The sequence below is a fragment of the Carettochelys insculpta genome, chromosome 1, assembly GCF_033958435.1.
Source record: "Carettochelys insculpta isolate YL-2023 chromosome 1, ASM3395843v1, whole genome shotgun sequence".
In the NCBI taxonomy this organism is placed as follows: domain Eukaryota; kingdom Metazoa; phylum Chordata; order Testudines; family Carettochelyidae; genus Carettochelys; species Carettochelys insculpta.
The window spans coordinates 212,085,450-212,109,539 of NC_134137.1; the positions used below are offsets into that span (position 1 = coordinate 212,085,450).

Here is a 24,090-nt window from a genome sequence, read left to right on the forward strand (position 1 = left end):
ATTAATAAACTATTAGTAGCTAATTATTCAAGTAATGTTGGGAGCTTCCATCAGTCCTCTGTCATGCTGTTCCACCCTCTAAATTAGCTTCCTATACAGACAGTTTTCCTGATAAATAGCCTGAATTTTCCTTTGTTCTATTTCTTATGACCATCACTGCTAGCAATATCCCCATCGATCATCCTCAACAACTCCCTCATAGAATCATAGGACTGGAAGGGACTCAGGACTCATCTAGTCTGGTCCGCTGCCTAAAGCAGGATCAACCTCAACTAACTCATCCCAGCCAAGACTTTATCAAGCTGGGACTTAAAAACCTCTAAGGATGGAGAATCTACCATTCCAGTGCTTCACCACCCTCCTTGTGAAATAGCTTTTCCTAATATCCAACCTACACCTCTCCCCCTGCAACTTGAGACCATTGCTCTTTGTTCTGCTGTCAGTCAGTACTGAAAACATCCTCTCTCTATCCTCTTTAGAGCTCTCCTCCAGGAAGTTGAAGGCTGCTATCAAATCACCCCTTGCTCTTCTCTTCTGCAAACTAAATAAGCCTAGATCCCTCACCCTCTCCTCACAGGTCATGTGCTCCAGCCCCCTAATTATTTTCATTGGTCTCTGCTGGACCTGCTCAAGTGCATTTGCATCCCTCATTGATGGATATGAAGGTGTGGTAAAGCAAATATACTCTGGGATCTTTAACAATTAGTAACAGGCAATAGTGTTTTATGTCTCGTTCATGCACACTGTTCCATACCAATAAGATGGTTCAAAAATACTTCAGGTAAAAAAGTATGAACAACTGTACTCAAATAATCTATATGGCTTACCCGGGTGCCTGAATGTTCTGTAAACTCTAAAATCACTCACCTCCCCCATGGTGCCATTGGAGTTATTTTGGAGCTCAATGGAGATTTCTGGTATGGCTTAAAAGCAAATGAAATACTTGTTAATGAAACTAGCAGCAATCACCACAATAAGTTAACTTCTCACATGACTCTCAGTGTTAATTTTAGGGAATATAAAGCTAAGATCAACTTGTGCTTCTTCATAATGACTTCATACATGTTTGGGTGGTGCACGATAAATACTGCTGTAGATACTGACACTTGTAATTGCTACATCCAGTATAGCCTACAACCTGTACTATATCATGTTATTATCCTGGTATCCGAGACACATGTACCCAGACGTCAGTTCATAACACATTATATATAGAATGATGGTAGCCATAGCCTAAGGAGGAGGAAGACTAGGCACCTTTTTTGCCTTAAATGCATTGTTTCACTGAGTACAGGTGACAATACTAGTATGAGCTGACATATGTTTTTAAGCCCATCTAAATGTTTTCTCCTTCTAAAAACAACAGGTCACTGAACAATCATTCAAAAATAGAAAGCACTTTCTAGCACCACTTAATGTTCAGGTCACCAATAATGTCAAAGGACTTATTTGTTCAGCTACAGACCCTTCAGACAGATTGTGGATCGTGACTGATGAACCACAAAAGATTTGGATTAAACTCCCCCAGAATCAATGCTTATCTCAATCTTGCCTTAACTCTGTAGCCCTGTTTCAACTGAAAAACTGGACTGGAAATATAGGTAGGTTACCCTGGGTTTCTTTTGGGAGTTCTGGTTCTTCTGGTTTCCTGCCTACATTTTTCCCAGTTTTAGCTGTGTTGCCTTTGCTCTCTATCCCAAAATGTTTGCTCAGTTTGCTTGGATAGAACCATGGCACCACTTTATGAAGGAATTCTGCCTACATCGGTGTGGCACTTCAGGATGACAAAAAGCTGTTCTGTTCGAGTCAGGTTAGTTCATCCATGTGGCTCTCTTTTGTCTCATCTTATTACTTTTGGAATCTTTGGCCTGAGTTGCCAGGTTTGCTAACTACATTTATCTGGAGTAAAACAGGTTTTAGTTTGAAGGTTTTGGGTGTTGCTTATGTTGTGTAGCAGCTCTTATTTGTGGGTTGTTGAGATTTTTTGGAGGAGTTCTTCACATTGCCTCCAGATACTGAACTCAGAGACTGATGCTTTCAAAGATTCTGTTTCCAACCTTTACTTTATCTTAGGCAGTACAGGAGAATGAATAACAATGCGCTGGGAAGAAGACAGTCATACTTTTTCAGACTTCACAAACAGTTTGGATACCTGTGTTTTGAATATTGCATGAAGATTTGGTCAGTAATTATTACGTTATAGCCATTTTTGCCCATTCTTTTTGTATCTATTTATTTTAAACCACAGCCGGGTACATTTTTTCCAGAATTCATGATTGTTGCTGGATGTGCTGTTTCCTCCTTTTCAGTAAATTATATTTGGTGTGCAACTAGATTATTTAATTTTTTTCTGTCTAACTTCTTTTAATTTTGGCATCCACTTAGCTTTCTAGGATCTTTACAGGTGTTTCAGGACCTGTCAGAATTCAATATGTAGGACAGAGATTCCTGGTGTTGGGCTTTTAGTTGACTGATCTATCAGGCAAGTTCAGACTTGAGAAACAACAGTTCTTGCTATTATAGAGCACTCAATTGGAGAAAAGGCAGGTTTGCTAAGCATCTTGTTCAAGAATTCTTCTATTAACCCAATCCCCAAAATTATTCATTGATGTTTATTGCTATACTAGCTCAATGCTTATTAGGGACTTTCTTACACCAGGGTATTAACAGGAATAATTATATTAAAGCTCTGCTCCTTCTGCTCCACTTGAGATGTATAAAATGAGAACAGGTAGGCAGAGAGTGTATCACACAGTATGATATACACCAAAACTGCACCCAGGAAATAAAACTATGTAGACATACACACATGCAACATAGTGGAGAAGAAAGGAGAGTGAACACTAGCCAATTAATCTGATAAAATATTAAATACGAGCAAAGAGAAGGAGAAGCAAGCTGCAGTCCCTTTGGTCTGTGGTTTGCCTTTTTAACATGTGGGACTAAGACTTGAGAGACCTCAAATCAGGCTCTGAAACTCCCTCTAACCTTTCTACTGACTTAGGGTAAGGAGGGGAAGGGTTCCCAAGACTATCTATGGGACAGAGCCATACTCCTCCAGTCCGGCAGATGGGATTTGACTGAGGTTGTCCTCAAAGAGCATAGCAAAAGACCGGATTTTTTGGTTTGTGCTTGTGTCTGCTTTGCTTCCGCCTGCATCCCATTTCCTGCTGACTTGTCTGTGTACTTGTCTTTGAGCACAACCACCCAGACACAAGTTTACATGAATAACAAGCAAAATGTACTAATGTCTCACTTGGCAGATGAAGCACAAGGGACTATTCTAATTGCAGCAGTTTTAATACTTTTCAGTACTCAGGTGACTATCCAGGCTGTAGTAATTATTTGCCAAAGGTCACTTTTTAAACCAAGAAACCCTTTCTGACTCACATGGGCACAAGAGGAAATGTCAGACCATCAACTTACATATTTGGGTCTCTCTGCTTTGCGTCTAATAGCGCAAAAGAATTTCCTTTATTAAATATATTGCTCCCTGCTGAATCTTTGCAGTCTGAGCTTCAGCACAGTGTGAGCTGTGTTGAAAACTCCTGAGAGCAGGTGGTTATACAATAAACATGTTGGTAGCCCCTCCTCTCAATGCTCATTCACTTTAGCAGCCCTGGAGTTGTACCTTCAAAGACCCAAGTTTACCATAAGCAGATTAATCACCTCACATTTCCCCATGTCTTTGACATAGCAAACAATGCTGTCCACTTGTATTTCGCTGTTTTAAAGCAGATGTCTTACTGTATTTACCACAGACCAGACCAAGGTTTGATAAAATAGTAACATGGGATTTGCAGGTGCCCAGCTGATGATTTTCAGAGGGTGGACAGCAATTTTCTGAAAATCAGGCCCTTTTAATTTATTTCAGGTTAGGCATAAGATACAAGCAGTACCCAAAATCACTAGTCATTTACTAAATCTTCTGCGTGATTTATAATTGAACTGGTCAGAAGCCAGTAAAGGCTACAATTCTGTGTGTTCTCAGTTGACAAGGGCACAATGGGATTTACCGTGAATGTCCATGAATCTCCAATTGTTATCATGCAAATTTACACATACAGACATATGTTCTGCACAACTGCTTGCACATTGAGTGTCCATTTGCACACCCAGCATGATGCTTTCCACAGTTATTTTCCTCAGTATTGCAGGTGCTACTGCCAGCTTTTGAAATCTGTCCTCAAGTGGTTGTTAAGAAACCTGGGTTTATTTTCTGAAGTAATTCACAGGAACAAAATGGCTGCTCACATCGCATGAATCAAAGGTCTTTATCGTGCCAAAAAGGTAAAGTCATCATAAACCTCTTACCAAATACTCTCACTTTGGTGATGCTTGTCAGTATTCTTTCAGGGTGGTACATCACATGGCAAAAAAACACGTTGCTGTCATCAACGATTTTGATGGGGGAAATCTTTAGTGCATTGTCTGGAGCTAGCTGAATTCTTTCCTGATATAATAGATTATTCATCTTACTCATATCCTGCTGGTAGAACTCTTTGATTGTAAGATTTGCTTCTTCATGTCCGTTTTCCCCCTGTTTAAAATATAAGCAGATGTTTCTTCCCATCACCAGCTCCGGCATCCCTCCATAACAATCATTTCCTTCTCATCATTCTTGAGTCAAAGCCTTAGAGATCAGCCTATGGTTGCAACATTTATGCTTATCACTTACATAGCCTTTTCAATTCCAGGATCTTAGAGTACCTCAGAAAATGTCCATGGTCTTCATTTTATTCATGGAGGAAATAGACATGGAGTACCTGGTTTACTAGTTTATGGTCAAGTCTCCTGAAATATAGTCCTGTGGCTTTGACACAAACTACACAATGTCCTTCTCATCTGCAGTTGCCCTTCCACACAGTGTTGGGCAACATTAGCACAATGAAGACTGAAGAAAAGTTACAGACATACTTTATCATCCTTATTAATATTATTATTTCTAGTTGCACCAAACTAACTTAAAAGCTGAACGCCATCATCTTCAATTGACTTTTGTATGACAGAGCTAGAAGCAATACCTATAGTTAGAATTGACTCCCTTTCTCTGTGTGTTCATATGCTCACAATCTCAATATGTACCATATTTTAGTACATGAAGTAATTATGAACTTTTGGTATCTTTTTTCCAAATTACATCTTAAATTAACATCACTAAATATAAATTAGCACAATGTGCAGATTTGCCCTAGAAAATTGCTAATTTTTGATTTAACGTTGTCCGAAGAAGAGGAGATTCAAACCAATAGCCCAAAGTGGACTGAGCCATGAGAAAATAGAATTTATGCTTGTTTTTGAAGGTCATATTAAATAGGCACTCAATTTATTTACTCATTTCAAAAATAACAGATGTCAACACATATAAACCTCAAAAAGAGCAAACAAGGTATAGAAAATAATGAGCAATGTCAAGGATATAGTCTGCTGATCTTCATCTCTGAATTACTTAATGCAATCCAACAAGATAAAGATGACAAAAATACAAAGATTACTGAGAAAAGTAACATGGAATTCCAAAAATAAACTGCCAAACTCCAAGCCAAAATCTTCAAAACTTGTTTGGGAGGAGGTTTCACAAGCCCAGTCATCTGCATCTCTGGGGTATTTTGTTCTCCCTGCCCTTTCCCTTCTTAAACTGAAAGTTAGCACTGCAGTAAGCAAAAATATCTTAATTTAGCCTCACTCTCACTGAAATCACCAGACACATTACTTATCAAATAACTGGGAAAAGATAATCCTGTATGATGATGGACATTTGGGAAAGCTTCAACTAGCCAAGAATTAAACTAATGTAAAAAACAATAATGCATAGTTTGTTTTTGTTTTTTTTAATATTGTCATTTGGTTACCTGTTTTGCTTCCCTTCCCAACTTATGTTTTGGTTTCAATTATTCAGTGAAAAATTAAACTACTAGATCCATGTCGTTTTGTTGTTGTCGTTCTCTAACGTGCTGTTTCCAAACAAAAAAGCAATCAAGTAGCACTTTAAAGACTAACAAAATAATTTATTAGGTGATGAGTTTTCGTGGGACAGACCCACTTCTTCAGACCATAGCCAGACCACAACAGACTCAATATTTAAGGCACAGAGAACCAAAAACAGTAAGCAAGGAGGACAAATCAGAAAAAAAAAATTATCAAGGTGAGCAAATCAGAGAGTATTCTGCCCCTCTGCTCTCTGATTTGCTTACCTTGATAACTTTTTTCTGATTTGTCAACGTTTGATTACTATTTCTCTGTGCCTTAAATATTGAGTCTGTTCTGGTCTGGCTATGGTCTGAAGAAGTGGGTCTGTCCCACGAAAGCTCATCACCTAATAAATTATTTTGTTAGTCTTTAAAGTGCTACGTGACTGCTTTTTTGTTTTGATAGTATATAGACTAGCGCAGCTCCCTCTCTGTTGCTGTTTCCAGTGATAGGTATGCTGCATGTTGACTATGCAACATTGCATATCTACCCTCCCTGTTGTCACAGTCTGATGTTTACTCAGGTACTGATGGTGTCTATTCCTCTTGTGTAACAACCTTTAACTATTTTCATCCCCACTGGGAAAGCATAACATTTCTATTTGCTATGATTTATTCCTTACTTTTTAACAAATGATGGAGGAAATTTATACTTACCATTAGCCATTTCAAAGGATACTTGGATAAATTTATGGAAGTCATGTTCTGAAAGCATGGAATTTCCAATGTCTGGTTTAATAGGGTTTCCACTACTGCATAGTGATTCTCATCTTGTATAAATGGAGTAAAAAGCAAGAAAGATTAAGAAAATTATTAAAGTGTGTGGTGTGCTTTAAAACATAAATGCATTGACTGCTGTTCCTTATGCTATTAATTCCATAGAATAGGCACTTGTGGGTAAAAAAAAATCAGTTTAAAATTATTTTGAAAGCACAATAATCTTTTACAGACTCATTTGCAAACTGAAAGCCACGATTCCAATTCTGAAAGTAACCCTATGCCTGAATGTACCACTGAGTTCCACAGGAATATTGTACGTAGAGTGCTTGCAAAAGAAATTCTGTTAGTTGCATAATCAAGAGTTAGTCTGAGAAGGGAAACTGGGCAATGGGGGGAAAACACCGAGTTTGTTCTCTTCCATCTGACACTTTCGTAAATCTCAAAATTCTACTGGAATGAATCTTAACACTAGTTTGTCCATCTTTGGTACTTTCCATCTTGGGATCTCAAGAAGCATTACAAACATCTATTAAGCCTTGCATAATCTCATGTGAATTAAGTATTCTCTCTATTTTCCCCCAGGCACAGGTTATTTGTCTATGTGGACTTTCTGTAGCAATGCGTTTCTGGGTTGCAATGACAACCTTTATTTCTGGAAGTGAAATACACACTGCAGGCAGCCTTTGTCATAAAGACACTGAATTGCAGCCCTCAAAACATTCTGCAGGAAACTCAAAATAGGAAGTTTTTGTATGTATTTCTATACAGAAGGACCTCTGCAATGGTAAAAGTTGCTATCACGGAATTACAAAAGGGCACTGATTTGCTTCACACAACAATCCAGAAAGGGGAAAATAGAGTGAAACTTTAACTTCTCAAGTACCTAGTAACAGAAAGGTAGCCCTGTTAGTCTGTACTCCAACAAAACAAAGCAGCAGAAATGTAGCACTTTAAAGACTAACAAAATGATTTATTCAGAGATGAGCTTCTGTGGGACAGACCCACTTCATCAGTTGTCATTGCAGCTTCATCAGTGGCTCTGTCCCACCAAAGCTCATCGCCGAATAAATCATTTTGTTAGTCTTTAAAGTGCTACATTTCTGCTGCTTTGTTTTGCAAAATACCGGTTAGTACAGCAAAACTGTTCTGGCAAGCCAGCAGGTAAGTTATATGCCATTAAGTATGCTACAGAAAGATAGGTTTAAGTAAGGACAGTAGGCAAAAAGGAAAAGGTGTCTAAAACATGATTTCTTGACAAAGTATTTTTACAGGCTGCTTGTCTTCTTTCTCAGAATCCTGTGTCAACAGCTCTATTATTTTTAGCAGTTCTTCATTTCAGTTCTCTAGTAACAAACTGTCTGCTAAGATCTGTATGTACACCCTTCGCAAGTTTTTCCCCCTTCAAATATACGTCTGCTTATAGCCACGTTGATAAATGCAGTAATAATGCTTGGTTTGCTCTGGTGGCTTGAGGCATTGATGCATAAAAAGCCAGTTTCAAACCAAACATGAGCTACAGTTGTCCTTGTTTTAACCCATTTAGGTAGAAATGCTAAGTGCTGGGGAGGTCTGCCTCAACAAGAAACAGGGAGAGCAGCTTCATTTCTTTCAAGCAGAAAGAAAACCCAACACAAAGAATTAACTTAAAGTCAACTTCTGAGGCAGTACTATCAAAACAAAAAGCAATCAAGTAGCACTTTAAAGACTAGCAAAATAATGTATTAGGTGAGCTTTCATGGGACAGACCCACTTCTTCAGACCATAGCCAGACCAGAACAGACTCAATATTTAAGGCACAGAGAACCAAAAACAGTAATTAAGGAGGACAAATCAGAAAAAAATGATCAAGGTGAGCAAATCAGAGAGTGGGGGGGAAGGTCAAGAATTAGATTAAGCCAAGTATGCAGACGAGCCCCTATAGTGACTCAGAAAATTCCCATCCCCGTTCAAACCACGTGTTAATGTGCTGAATTTGAATATAAAAGCCAGCTCGGCTGCTTCCCTTTGAATAGCGGTGTGAAAGGCTTTTTTCAGTAACACACATACTCTTAAGTCTTTAACAGAATGCCCCATTCCATTAAAATGTTAACTAACTGGTTTGTGGATCTGGAGTGTTTTGATGTCTGTTTTGCGCCCATTGACCCTTTGTCTAAGGGAGTTAGAAGTCTGTCCAATATACAAAGCATCCGGGCATTGTTGGCACATGACGGCATACGTGATGTTAGTAGAGGAGCATGAGAAAGTGCCCGTGATTCTGTGAGTAACCTGGTTAGGTCCAGTGATGGTATTTCCAGAGAAGATATGTGGACAAAGCTGGCAGCGGGCTTTGTTGCAAGGGAAGGTTCCAGGACCGTTATTCCTGGGGTATAGACTGTGGCTGTTTGTGAGGATCCTCATAGGGTTGGGAGGTTGTCTGTAGGAGAGAACAGGCATGTCACCCAGGGCCTTCTGGAGTGTGGCATCCTGATTAAGGATAGGTTGTAGGTCTTTAATAATTCGTTGCAGTGGTCTGAGTTGGGGGCTGTAGGTGATGACCAATGGTGTTCTGTTCTTGGCTTTTTTGGGCCAGTCTTGGAGTAGCTGGTCTCTGGGTATTCGTCTGGCCTTGTTGATTTGTTTTTTTACTTCTCCTGGTGGGTAATTCAGGTTTATAAATATTTGGTAAAGTTCTTGTTGTTTTTGGTTTCTGTCAGTTGGATCAGAGCAAATGCGATTGTACCTAAGAGCTTGACTGTAAACAATAGATCTAGTTATGTGTGCAGGATGGAAGCTAGAAGGGTGTAGGTAAGTATAGCGATCAGTAGGTTTTTGGTACAGTGTGGTACTGATCAGGCCATCCTTGATAAGTACTGTAGCGTCCAGGAAATGTATCTCTTGCATGGAGTAATCGAGGCATAAGTTGATAGTGGGGTGTAGACTGTTAAAGTCTCTGTGGATTTCTTCTAGAGTCTCTATACCATGGGTCCTTTCATTGCCTCCAACCCAGGCTCTCCACACTGTAGGCCTGTATCATATCCCTGGCATGGAAGCAGAACTTCCTGGGTGTCAAGTGTGCAGGTTGGCTGTTGTACAGAGTGCTCTTCGCAGTGTCTGGTAGGTTTATAATCTCTCTTTAAATATGGGAAAAATTCCCTCATTCATGACTCAGATAATTTAGAGAGTCTCACCTCTCTTCACTGGTTTACTTTCTGTCTTTTTCTGTTAGTCAAAGGGCAAGAAGCTCGCTGAAGAGGAGACTGTGCAGTGACTCTAATGAACGTCCTGTGCCCACAAGTTAAGACAGAACCTTCTTAATAAACCAACATTTGCCATTTCAACTCATACTTCTGAGCAAGTTTGTCCTTGTTTGTTTTAGCAAGTCAGTACTCAAAGCCAGTGCCTACATACTAACAACTCCAAGGCTACATCTACACTAGAGAGTTTTGTCAATGACACTGGTGTTTTGTCAACAAAACTCAGAGTATCCACTTTCCAAGGTGCTCTGTCGAAAGAAAATTAATAAAACGTGGCACTTCTGTTGGCAGTGTTCTGCCATTCACCCAGGAGGCACAATGCCTTTCTCCACAGAATCTGTTGACAGAAAGCCAATATGGATGCTCTGAGGGGCCCTCTATCAACACACAGGGCTTCCAGGACACCAAGCAGCCCTGTTTGCTGTGCTTCCAGTTGGCTGTTCTATCAAGAGAGTGGCCAGGCAGTCTAGTCACTCTCTGTTGACAGGTTGGATTGACAGACTGGTCCACTCCCATGTGTGCCCACAATCTATCATCAGAAGTTTTGTTGGAAGTATCTTCCAACAGTAACGTCTGTAGACAGATCGCTATAGTGTAGACGTAGCCCAAGTGGGAGACTCTGGATTTCAGCTTGCATCTCCTGGCCTATGTGCCTCTTTGCTGAAGGAATCTAATGTAGGGCCAAATTAGCCATTCAAGTCAACAATATTTTGCCCTTAAGGCTGGTAGGTGTCTCTTAATGCAGCCTCTACCATTCTGTTTTGTGCCTATTCTCTACCCTACAAGAGGACAAACATGTTACTATTTGCAACTTCCCTGTACTGTTTAGACATTCCTCAAGGTCAGCACATGATTTTTCCACATGGGAGAAAAAGTACAAGAGACACAGAGCCCAAGCAATGATAAATCAGAGTCCTACTGTCCTTTTCCCTTTCTCACTCCTGTAGTATTAAATACTTGAAATCACATATTTCAATTGTTTTTTAAAGCAACCAGGAAAACCTAGCTGATTTTAATAGGGAACTAAATTCTCTCATAAAAGGAAAATAGCACATTTCTTCACTTTTTTCATTTTATTAGAAGCCATTTTTTTTCCAAATCAAGAATTTGATCCTGGCTCCCTAACCTTTTAGCAAATTGGACCAAGTTTCATAAACATCACATTAATGATGCTGGAAAGAAATGAGGTGGAGCTCATTGACCTCATATCGCCCAGAGATGAAACTTGGCAGGTTCAGCAGACTTTAGTTTGTGAGTTAGCTCTCTTCAGGAGAGCTCCTCCACCCCAAGCATGCTGCATGGTCAGGCCCATTTCTCTGTCTATTATGTCTTTATCCTCCTTAAGGAACATACATCAGCCATCCTCCCTCCACTCACCAATTTCCTGCACATAAATAAAATTGTGCTCTGTTCCTCAAGAGGCACTGTTTACGTATGGTAAGGCAAGGCATACTGGACTGTCAGACACCAGGTAAATCAGACAGAGCAACCTGTTTAGGCATCAGCAGGACTACACAAGTGCTCATCTGCAATCACTGAGCAAATTGAATGTAGCCAAACAAAATTATTCACCACATGGACTTGTTCTGTTTTTTTTCCCTTAAGTGTTATCGAAAAGCAAGAGGTATTTTCATGTCACTTACCTTCTGCCTGGATTGTAAGATTAATTTCTGCAGCCTTTGTCCCATATGGGTAGGTAGCAAAGCTACACTCATACTGCCCCATGAGTGAGAGACTAACGTTGTGCAAATGTAGACTCCACTGATGGCACTGCAGGGCGTTTGCACTGGCATCATGGGGACTCCAGGTCTCGGTAGGATCTACCCTGCAATGGTGGGGAGTCGTACTGAAAGTCACTGAATACTTATAAGACGTCTTAGAAAAAGGTAAGTATGTAATGCCATATATAGGGTGATATACAGCTATTCTACTGGGTGGTTCATCATCAGTCTTTGACCACTGTGTCTGTGTCACATGAAGCTCATCTCCACTCAGGATGCTGCACACAAGAGTCACATTACTGCCAGGGAGAGCATGGATTGCTTCTGCCTTTATAATGGGGCCTTCAAGGTGGCCTTAAAAAGAAACAGAAGAACTGTCATGTCAAGCAATGTTTATAAATAACTATCTTTTAAATTTTCTCAACACTTTCGGTGCTTTCACTACATAGAAAGTGACAGCTATATAATTATATGGGGCCTAAAATATAGAACCGCAATATTAAGCGCAGTGGAAAGCTTTAGCAAATGATGGAAAGAGTAAATCACTAGTACAGATTCCAGAAGGTAACTGTAGGGGAAAAGGGGGGAAAAATGGTGCAAGTAGATTGAGCGGGGAGCACCCATCATGCCACTCAGATAGGAAGCTTTGTATGTGATCTTTCAAGTGACATGTACAGTAGAGACATTATGGCTTATTAACCCTGCTTTGCTAATTCTATTTTGAGCAATTGCATTCTGCCTTTTTCAATTAACTCTGCGCTTTCTGTAGGAAAAATGTATTCTTTTACATGGATCTTGCGAGACAGCTTCTGCTTTCCACCATAGACAGCATATATCAGAATTGAAGCAAGCAGCCTCCTGGTGCATAGAGTTTATTCCTCAGTTTGTTAATTTTCTGAGGTGCTTTGAGAAGATTTACCAAGAGATTTTTTGCTTTCTTTCCAAAAATAGCTGCCACTAGATCAAAATTGACTCTCTCTCTTCCCTCAGGAGGAAAAGAAGTCAGAGTACCTCCACTGTCTTTTTTGAGTTTCCAGGGCCACGGTTTGCATCATTTTTATATGCAGCAAGTTCCCAGGTAGCTATCAACTGATGAAGTTATACAGAGCAGTGTCCTACAGCTGTACTCCACTTAACCAAACCATGGTGCCAGATATTGATCAACCTTTTATGTGAAGTATTTGGCAGACTCTAGAAACTTTCAGAAAAAAGGGCCTCTACATCATCTATTTCAGCCTCTCCTCATTTTTAGAGACCACCTTGAAAATACTCAGCAAACTTCTCCACACAATTCCCAAACAATGTAGCTATTATAACAGCCATATTTTTTACATCTCTTTCTCAAGTTTTTTGTGCCTCCTCAAACCCAGCAGTTACCACTTCTAAGTCATTTTATTCAATTTAAATCTTTAAAGCGGTAGCGCAATTTAATTTAATTTTATGTTATATTTAACTTTGTCAGGGATTGACCTAGTCCCATCATGAATACAGAGACTCTTGGACGCCCCTTCTGGTCCTATGACTCTATATAATACAGTCCCTAAATGCCCTTGCAGACGGGGGAACATGTAATTTAGCAGTGAACTCATTTGTCATTTATGCCATGTTAGTAGTTCTCTAGGAATTATCCTTACAGCTATAAAGCCAAAATACAGGCCCTGATGCATTTACATTCTAATGCCCCAGTCCTGCAAGGAGTTCAGAGTGGGCAGTTCTCTGAAAGCTCATTGCAGAAGAAGTGGTACTATAGGAATCATATATGAAACCAAGTGAAAAGAAGCATGAAACAGAAGCAAGGTAACTGAGTAGTCAGGTAAAGTTCACTTATCTCCAGCTTTTAGTATCACCCCTCCTTATATTCTTTACAGTAAAATAAAAGGGAGTAGAGGCTAACATGCACAAATTAAGCTTGAAGTGGAAAAGTTGCCTAAATGAAAATTTCAGGATCTGTCCAGTATGATGACAGAGACTAATCTGAGATCTCTACTTACTTATTACTTATTAACAGTATCTGTTACGTTCAAAAGATAGTATCACTTAAAGAGTTTCCAGACAGAGAACTCACAAATAAACTTATTTTTAACGGCTTATATCCAAATCAGAGAGCCACATCCAGCAGGAATTAGGGATAAACCTTTTAGTATGTCAACTTTTTTTGTATATTAAGTGCTTGACACAGCTCCAAATTGAGAGAGTCAATTTTATCTGAAAGTGTGCTGCAGCTCTCTCTTATTTTGGCACTGGAATCTTGCCAATTATTTTAACAACTCCATTTTTACCTCAATATTAAAAACAGAAGACAAACAAAAAACATTCAGATGCTCTTAGGTCCATACTTAAACCCTTTTCCTGAAAGATGTTTCACCCATTCACAGCAGCTTGCAACATGGGCAACTCAGACACATTTAAAGATGAAAAACAAAGTTTCTAACCATCAGAGGAGTGAGGCTGTGGAACAGCCTTCAAGAAAGAGTTTAAGTTTTGTTTAAGGGCAAAATACCCAAAGAGTTTGAAAAGGACTCCTGATAAATTATGAATGGATAATATGACAGGGCTGTCTGCAATAGACTGGACTTAATGACCCAGAAAGTCTCTTTTAGTTCTGCTTTGCTCAGTGACCTGATCTTTATTAAGGACAGAACATTTGTAGCTGTCGAGAACTTTCTTGGGAGTTTTGCCTGGCTATACTGCAGGATTTTGCGATAACCTGTGTTTTGTTGAGATTCAATACAGACAATTGCTTCTTTGTGTGTAATACCAATTTCCTTTGGTTATCTTGACTCTGTTCTTTCCTTTCATTACCAATGAAAAGAAATATAATTTTAGCAATGTTCAAGGCAGTTTCCTAAATTAAACTGAGGGTTTTTTTTTTTTGCATTTTTTATCGTCATAATCCATTTCCCTCACAAAAGTAGTTAAATTCCTTGACCTGCTCCATCTACATGCAGCCATTGATAAACATGTTCATATATGTATGGCAGTACCAGTTAGGTACCTGGAACATCTTTATGTTTGGATTTGAAAATTGTACTCAAGCCACAACATTCATATACACAATCAGCCAAAGGTTTTAAGTACCCTTAAACTTCAGACCACACAAAGGAAGGGTTAGTAGTTTCAGGCCCAACTGTAATTTTTAAGAAGGCTGGTGTTGACTAAGCTACCTTAATATAGACACAGAACCTCTCCCTTCTTTCAAGTCGCATTCGAATATTTAAAATGCCTTATTCTAAGGGTGCATTTACATAGGAGCTGGGTAGGGTAATTCCCAGCTTGAAGAGACATACTTATATTACCTTTGCTTGATCTAGTAGTGTAAGAACAGCAAAGTGTCTGCAACAGCATAGGTGGCAGCTCAGGCTAAGTATGTAGCTGGGAGTCTGGGAAAGATAGTACTCAGTCAGCTAACCTGAGCTCCCATGGTCACCTGGCTCTTTCTGGTGTGTGTGTGTGTGTGTGTGTGTGTTTGCTGGGCATCATATTTCCCATCTGCCGCAGAGATATTCTCCTAATGACAACCTTGTCTGGTGACCCCTTAATACAGCACACAGCTGGGGAAAAAATCTTTCCAGGAATCCCAAGCAATCCATATCATGGTTTTGCAACGAATGGTCACACTTTGCAGGGGAGGAGAAGAGAAAGTTAAAAATCCCTCATAACTAGGCTGGAATCATTCATTTCTAAAACATACATTCTCCTAAAATATGTGAGTTCATTGCAATAAAATCAGATGTAAAAATGGCTCACAACTCAAAGATGCTGGCTTGCTAGTCAGTACAGCTAGCTAACCTTTAACAGTAGTAATCTGTATCTGACTGTAGATAATAAAAAATTTGGCTTGAAACATAAGACCACTGTTAGCCATTTGATTTTTGCCTTAAATGAAATTTAAAACTTTTTTTTTTCAGATGAAAGATGCTCAACTCATAGAACAAAGTTTTAACCCAAGAGCATAAACAAACTCTTTTGCTGGAACACTTACCATCAACACAACGTGTTAGGATGAACAAACAAAACAGACAGGAAGGCCACCTTTTCTCCATCTTCATCTCTTGAGGTTACATTAACATTTCCATAGTTGTCTCAGTAACTGCTGCAAGGTCTTTGTAAAAGGAAGCCAGAACAGTCTGCATAACGAGAACACATCTGATCAATGCTGATACACCACTGCAGCATGGTTTCAGAGACCAGCAACGTCAACAGGAAACTGAGGTTTTCATATTTGAGATAGTAAAATTAGTTCACCTTTTAAAACCTGTCTGTAAAGATCATGGCTTGTTATTCAAAATGTAAACCTTAGATGCTCTCTGAAAATGCTATCTAGGCCATAAATTGAAAATGACATCTGTTCTACAGCTCATGTTCACAACCTGGTACTTTGTAGAAAGAATAGACATAGTTATTAAGATAAATGTAAGCTTCATGAAAATAACCCAAAAGTTTAAGAAGTGTGTATCATGCAGTGTCAGTAGCAGGGGTACAGTGTAACTTACAAGGAGGATACTACATTTTTAATAACCCATCATTGAGCAGACAGGAATTTTGTTCTCAGAGTTACTTCAACCTGTCAGGTCTGACTGAGCTGAACAAATTTTACTCTTGATGAGCACCTCTGAATCATAAAATTAATTAACATGAAGTACAGCAAAGTGTGGACTCAGTGTGGACCAGGAGAACACTCTGTTCAACGTCATGTGAGCTAATAACATTATGGATGCTGATAATGCAGTTGAAATCCGTGGTACTATTCTAATTTGCAAAGATTACTCCAATAAGTAAGGACTTATGAGATAAGGACTTTTAGAAAGCTCCTCGGGGCAGAGTCCATGTTTATTTGTTTTGGTAAGGTCTATTTGCTTTTACAGGGCTACATAAAATAACCCCTTCTATCTATTACCAGTGAACCATCCTTTGTGTTGATTCTTCCGCTTTTTTTCCCATCCCGTGTGCTTCCGAAGAAGTTTGGTGTGCAGCTATCTGCCACAATAGTGCACTGGAGTATTTCCAGTTATACTGATTTTTTTTTTAATTTGTTTCCTGGTTAATTATTAGTCACAATATCACAAACTGCAGAATAGAGGGCGAATGCTTTAATTAGCATAGTAAACCCCGTGTAACTTAAAACCATGCAGAGCGACGTTGTCAGCTTCCTGAAAGTTACAACTGCTGCAGACGGAGCAGACAGAGTGTATACATCCTGCCTCCATTTTCACCATGTCAGAAGCAAAAATCCCACGGGACTTCCCCACCACATGTGCAAAGCCATGAACCAGCTGTACTATTGCTGCTGAAGCACCTCCTTAAAACAGTGTTTTGGGTTTCTGGGAGTTTGTACAACATCCCTATTGTTTAGTGCTCCTCTCAACAATTCATGTCTGGTCTGCTTAATACATATTTTGGTAAGGTAATCAGGTAAGGTAATTTTTGCCATTTGTTACAAATGGGGACACTTGGGCTCTGTTCCCTACTAATTTAAATCTATCTAAACTGCTGCAAATCCATAGCATAAGAGCATGTAAACTGTCATAACCCTTCTCTGTAAATAATATATATTAAACTGATATATTACCAATAAAAAGAAATACAATTTTAGCAAGGCTCAAGGCAGTTTACATACACATATATTAGAGTTTGCACTGGTTTAACAAGATCTGATACTAAGACTGAGGCTCAGGGGCTGCAAGTAGCTCTTCAATATGGCTATGTCTAGATCAGAGTTTCCCAATTTTATTTGGCCACAGAACCCTTTTAAACTTGAAAAAATTTTGCAGAACCCCTAATAACAGTCTTAAAGGAGCCAAAAAGTAAGCCACAAATAAGTAAGAATAATAATTAACAAATGCTAAGCCCCAAACCCCCTCCCCCTGCTGCAACTCCAGGATTAACCCACTTCAGCCCCATAACTGGCTCCCGGGACTAACCCATCCACCCAAAGAGCCCCCCAGCCTAACCGAGTCTAAACAAACTCTGCCTGAGTTACAGCCTCCTGTCACCTTATCCAACATGCCAGACAAACCCTACCTTAGCCACCGCTGCTTCTCCGACTCTGGTCTCAAGGGGCTGATTTCATTAGCTTCCTATGGCAAAATGACAGGCCAGTAGCAGCCAAAGAAAGGAAAGGACAAACCAGGAACCCCTGGACCTGCCTGGATCCCCTTCAGGTTAGCCATTGACTCCCCTTCCCAACCTCTGCTCAGAGCACACACACCAACTACTTTGCAAGTGAGGGGCTCTCTGAGGCTCCCTGCCCTGCCGCCACTGAAATTTAGTTGGTTAAAGGTTGGATCCCTCCAGCTGCCCTGCTGGACATGAAAGCAATTAAATTTAGTTCTACTGTTTCGGTGGCGGCAGCATCTAAAGCCACAAATGACTCCTTAAAGAGACGCAGGCAGCTCGAGAGCCTCAGTTGCCAATCCCTGATCATAATCAATTTATATATGTCATGTTAAATTTTTAAATACAAGAAATCCCATGGCTATACTACACTCATATTCTGTCACCCACGTGATCCACACTCCCTAAGAGTGAGTGTAGGGATTTACAGTGGTATGTAACACGCAATTGTACCACTGACTATGTGCACAGGGCTGAGTAGTGATATTATCATCCCCACTCTCTGGCTAAACTGGCATTACACAGGGACACATCACAGCGAACACAAATGGAAAAAAAAATAAAATTCATAAATGCTTAAATATTAATTTTTTTAAAATAACAAAATTTCATTGTAATGGAATTTTCTCGTGGAACCCTTAATTTCACTTTGCAGAACCCTGGCGTTCTTCTGACAAAACTTCTGTTGACAGATCTCAGCCAAACTGCCAAGCAGATTGCAAGAGCAATCTGATCTGTTGTCCGAGAGCAGACACACTTCCTGGCCAGTCTACTGGCAAAATGACCAACTGGAAGCACAGCAGAGGGGGCTGCCTGGTGTCTCAGAAGCCCTGTCTGTTGACAGAGGGTCCCCTGGAACATCCTGACCAGCTTTCTCTCTTCAGATCTCTGTCAAAAGAGGTGTTATGCCTCATGAGGAGAGGGATAAGGCAGCTGACAAAATGTGGATGCTCCCCGGGTTTTGTTGACAAAACCGTCTAGTGTAGACATATTCTCCATCTACTATGGCTGTTTGAGGGATATGGTATTATAAAACACTGATTTAATTACTAACTAGTAATTAGGATACTTTTACTGTGTTAGAATACTTGGCCAGTCATTTTGCTGAGAAAACTGCGTGTGTGTGTTTAGAGAGAGACAGTAAATTAAGCAATGAATTCACATTACTGTATTTTTGGGGGTAAGGTGGATCACTAATTTTACTACTGAACCACAGAAATCTAGGTCCCATCACACTAGGTCAATTTTTGATCATTTAATTAAAATGTACTCTCTTCCAGAAAGGACTGTGCCATGCTCTTATAAGAGACAAATTCCAAAACAAGAATAAGCAAGGATTTTCTAGCACTACTAGTTTCTCCTCCAGTAGTTTGATTTGTACCCTTCGTTCACATGATAGACTAATTATGGATATTCCTTTTCATACACCTGCCTGTTCCGCATTAAATAGACTTTGGTGCTTGTTTAATAATGTAAAAGCAGGTTTAAGCTGAGCTTCAAAGCTTGAGCTTCAATCATTCAGTATCAATGGTCCTTTGAAAAGATTCATAGACACAGATAAACGATTTACTGGTTGCATGCACATAAGGCCTAACAAGTAACTCAATATATTCTGAGGACCAGCCTCATTTTATTACATGGCAACAGGTTGACTCTGAGCTGTATACTTTCCATGAGCAATTATTTATTTATACACAGTTAATTTTTATACACTTTATATAGGCAGCAGTACTGGCTGTTTGTATACTATCCCAGCTCTGCACAGACAGCTGCTACAGCAACCTCAGGCAAACTGACCACTAATAAGATCCATTATGGCACCAAAGCACCCAGCCCGCCTTCTTACTGATAAAACACAACCCTAAATCCCTGGATCACTGTCATATGCCTGTGACAATGGATGCAGCTCAATGACTTGAGTGACTTTCCTGCCTCTAGTTCACAACTTAACTGTGCTTTATGTTAGCAAAGCTCTTACCACTATTTTAGCCCAGACCTCAGGTCTCCTGCCTGGCCTGTTATACAGACCCTTATGGTTCAGGTCCTCTTCCTACTACACTGCTCAAGATCCAGTGCTCTGGAAATGCCCTTTCAAGTGGAATAAATTTGTTTTGAGCCTTTTCTTCTGCTCAGCTTTAGAGCATTTTTTCTGCAATGGCAGCAATTCAGCAGAACAGAAGCAGCTTGAATACCTTCAGATGAAGCCAATATCTGCCCCGTTACCAAACTGGAACTGGCCTTCAGTGAAACTGCACCCCAGCAGAGGCTGTGTCTATGCTACGAGCTAAAATTGATTTTTATTAAAATTGAGTTATTAAAGCTGGATTTTATCTATTTGCTTTTCGAGCATCCTCAGTTCCCACATGCTCCCCACAAAATTGACTTCTTGCTGCCACACACAAGTAGCTTAAATTGACAGCTGCAGCAGTGTATTGTAGGAACCTATCCCATGGTTCTCTGTGCCCTCTAGCATTCTGGCTATTTTCACTGGGGCAGCATGGGGAAAAAAATGCCCCACAAGTGGCTGTGGGTATCTGATTATATCTTCCCACATTTCATTTCCTGTATTTTATTTCCTTCATTCCCCTGCCATGTTAACCAAATGTCCATTTTTCCAGGCGGGATCAGGCTTGCCTGTATAAAAGATGTGCTTTTTTGTAATTGAGGGGAGGAGAGAGGTAGTAAAGCGCTTAGGAATGGTTAGAAAAAAGATTTTGGGTTTCCCAACTGACAGGGATGTAAAAGCACTGGATCTTTGCAGGCTTGGATCTGGATTTCAACCTCCCAGCAAAGAAGATCCTCAGATCAATAATTTTGTCTCAAAAGCCCAAGAGCCAGCCCTGAACACCAAGAGGCAGGTCCCTCCTGGACTGGCAAAAGGTGCAGAACCTTCTGGACCTCTGGAGAATCTACTCCAAGACCCCAAGGTGAAGCACTGTAATGCCCAAGCCTACGCCAGACGGCCACTATCCTGGCAGAATGAGGCCACCCCTGGCAAAGAAGACCCATTTGTTTAGGTACACACGAGTGCTACACTGAAACTTCAATGATTGAATGATTGAAACAGCTACAGCTCGGGGAGGCTAAAAGATGCCCAGCTATAGCCAGCACCCGAAAATCGTGACTGCCAAGGGAGACTTCCCCCAGGTGGCTAAAAGATGACTACAGCCAGACCCTTGGCCTTTGGATAAAGCCCATACAAGAATTTGCCCTGAGAGGACAGCCACTCGAGTGACAAAGTATTTTCTTCTGTTGCCCAGAGAACATAACTTACCAGGGACACTTCCCCTGGCCAGCTACAGGACCCTCACCATGCACAAGTTGCCTGGCACCTTGCACAGAACACCCATTTAGTGGTTTAGTGTCAAGTCACGTGACGCAGCTGGGCACGGGAAAGTTCTAGATTGCGTGATGCCTCCAGGGAGAGGGAAGAGAGAGGGCGTGGGGGTCACGGCAAAATGTAAGCGGCTCAAAAGAAGTTTCTCATCCAAGCACAACCCCCATCCACAGCCTAGCTGCCATGTGATGTGGGTGAGGGAAAGTTCCAGACTGTGTGGTACCTCTCAGGGAGGGAGGGAGGGGTGTGGATGGGAGTGTGGGACACCATGTAAACAGATGAAAAGAATTTTCTCGTCCTATCATACAAGCACAACCCCCACCCCAGCCCAGCTGACACTTGGTGCTGTGGGGGGATGGGGAGGCAGCAGCTAGTGCCAGGCAGCACAGAAAAAAAAGCAGCTAGCAGAGGTATACACAGAACCACCGACCCCACAGCCATGCTACTAGCAAACAAAAAGAAAGAAGATTTTTCAGCCTCTCATGACTCCAAAGCCAGCGGCTTCCAGGTGCCAAAATGAAACTGTTTTCCTGTTGCTTAATTCCTCTACACTTGAGAGCAGTGGTGATGGAACAGGCTCCAGCAGAGAACTGTGGGGCATTGTGGATCACATACAGGATATGTCTGGAGGCTAATGAATTCAATTTAAAGACACGGCATTTCCTCACTACTCTTTCTTTGGAATTTTAAATTTGAATTGAATGCTACACCCATCAGGTTACTACATTATGATATTTTTATTATGTCAATTTTAGTGCATCATAAAGGCTACGTCTACACGTGCCCCAAACTTCGAAATGGCCATGCAAATGGCCATTTCGAAGTTTACTAATGAAGCGCTGAAATGCATATTCAGCGCTTCATTAGCATGCGGGCGGCAGCGGCGCTTCGAAATTGACGCGCCTTGCCGCCGTGCGGCGCGTCCGGACGGGGCTCCTTTTCGAAAGGACGCCACCTTCTTCGAAGTTCCCTTATTCCCATGAGCTCATGGGAATAAGGGGACTTTGAAGTAGGCGGGGCTCTTTCGAAAAGGAGCCCCGTCTGGACGCGCCGCACAGCGGCAAGGCGCGTCAATTTCGAAGCGCCGCTGCCGCCCGCATGCTAATGAAGCGCTGAATATGCATTTCAGTGCTTCATTAGTAAACTTCGAAATGGCCATTTGCATGGCCATTTCGAAGTTTGGGGCACGTGTAGACACGGCCAAATAGAGCTAATGGAATTTACAGTGAAGACAGGCACTTGGTAAAATCAGGATAAATGACTTAAAGTTGATATTATTTTGTAGTGTAGACATAGCCTAAGTCTGACTCTGGCCTTCCCATTCCTAAACACAGATCAGTGACATGGTTTGCAACTCTAGTACCACCTCTTGTTCTCTTTACGTTAAATCACAACCCCATTCTTAAGAAAGTTGTGCTACCACCATACTAATGTCATCACTATGCTCTGATGAATACCACAGACTTGTAGATCAAGAAGTAATGGGGTTCTGTATAGCCAACAATATGTATTGAAGACCACAGTTTTTGGCAGTCATTACGGAGGAGCTAAAATGTACTCTGACATGTGCACTCCCCAGCTTGCAACAAGGAAAGGGGAATGGATAAACTGCTGAGTTGATAGCCAGCTGCAAAAAGAAGAGTTCTAGACAAATCAATTTAATTTTAAACTTCTGAAAACAATCCATGAATAGAGGCCTTTTCTGCCTCTGGTGAATAGTTCCCAGCTACAAATATTTGAAATGTGGGAAAAGTTTTGTGTGGGTTATACCATAACCTCCCACCTCTCTGCCATATTAGTGGCTTTTATTTATCTCAAAAACACGCATTACAATTTGAAAAGACAGCTTATGGTTAATATGTTGTAGGAAGCATCCATACAAGGGTCACCAGGAGCTCTTAGCAGTTAGCTGATCATTTGGCCTGACCTCTGAGCTTGTTCCTCCAGTGAGAGAGTGTCTAATGATGATACGGAGTTATGTCAAGCTTCACAAGTTGAGTGCTGCTGGGCAGTATTCGTTTTCTGACTTACTGATGAGCACCAAGAAGTCTCTTAAAAAGCCATTTTGCCCCACCCTCCCTTCAAATATTACAAGTATTCTTCTGAGCACAACATCCCATCCATTGAAGTGATAGATCATAATCAGAAGGTAACAACTGCCAATGTACATGCAATCCTCAGTTCTGAGATGCATAACTTGTTTTCAACTATCAGGTGTAGCCTTAGCACCGCATACTTTGCAATACTCATGATTTCAGAGCATGAAAGCCATCCATAACCACCAATATTTTTTTGAACTGAAGGACTGTTTTCCCCCAGGAATTAGAGCTCTCTGACATCATAACACATAATACTGTGAGACCCTATGAGCTTTTTACAAAGTAAATAAGGCTGTGCCAGGAGACTGAACAGAGTGTTTCTGCAAGGTGACAGCTCTGAAGACAGCATGTTGGAGATGCAGTTCCTTGGGTGCTAGTCCTCGTGTTTTGGTCCTGAAGTTTTTATCACCATGTTGCTCTAGAAGATGTGCTGGCAAAACATAAGGCAAGTAAGTGCACTGAGAGATCATCGAGCTGCAAGGTGGAAGGTTAAGAAAAAAGCCTGCCTGGGCAAGGCTTGAGATAGTGGATTTTTGGACTTGTGCTGCACAGCTTCAGGCGGCTTCCCTAGCAGAGTCTTTTGGGGAAGACTTACCATACTACAGATGTTCAGTCACTAAAGATCTGACGTCTTCTTTTGTAAGCGTTAGCTCCAATGGCCTGTCCAAACTCCAGGTAGAGAAATTACTTTCTTGCTCTCTGAGCTCCTTCTTATGTTCCACTTTGGTCTAAATTTTTTTTACTCTTTGCCTCAAATTCATAGTGTTGCTATATTTATGAATCGTTACTACTTTCCACCACATAGATGGGATCACTGGATTGTATAATGTGCATTTCTTTCTGCAAAGTATTTGTACTTTCAAGCACCCTAAGAACTCTCTTATATGGATTTTATAT

At 40.7% G+C, this 24,090-nt stretch overlaps 1 protein-coding gene across 1 annotated transcript in view; it reads right to left on the minus strand.

Moving 5' to 3' along the window:
• CD96 (CD96 molecule) overlaps window positions 1-15,719 on the minus strand; it is a 50,025-nt gene extending 34,306 nt beyond the window's left edge. The window contains 5 exon segments of the mRNA XM_074983518.1: window positions 868-923; window positions 4,315-4,540; window positions 6,627-6,739; window positions 11,566-11,997; window positions 15,626-15,719. Coding sequence (XP_074839619.1) covers window positions 868-923; window positions 4,315-4,540; window positions 6,627-6,739; window positions 11,566-11,997; window positions 15,626-15,719 — 921 coding nt within the window.
• Window positions 15,720-24,090: the final 8,371 nt, after the last annotated feature.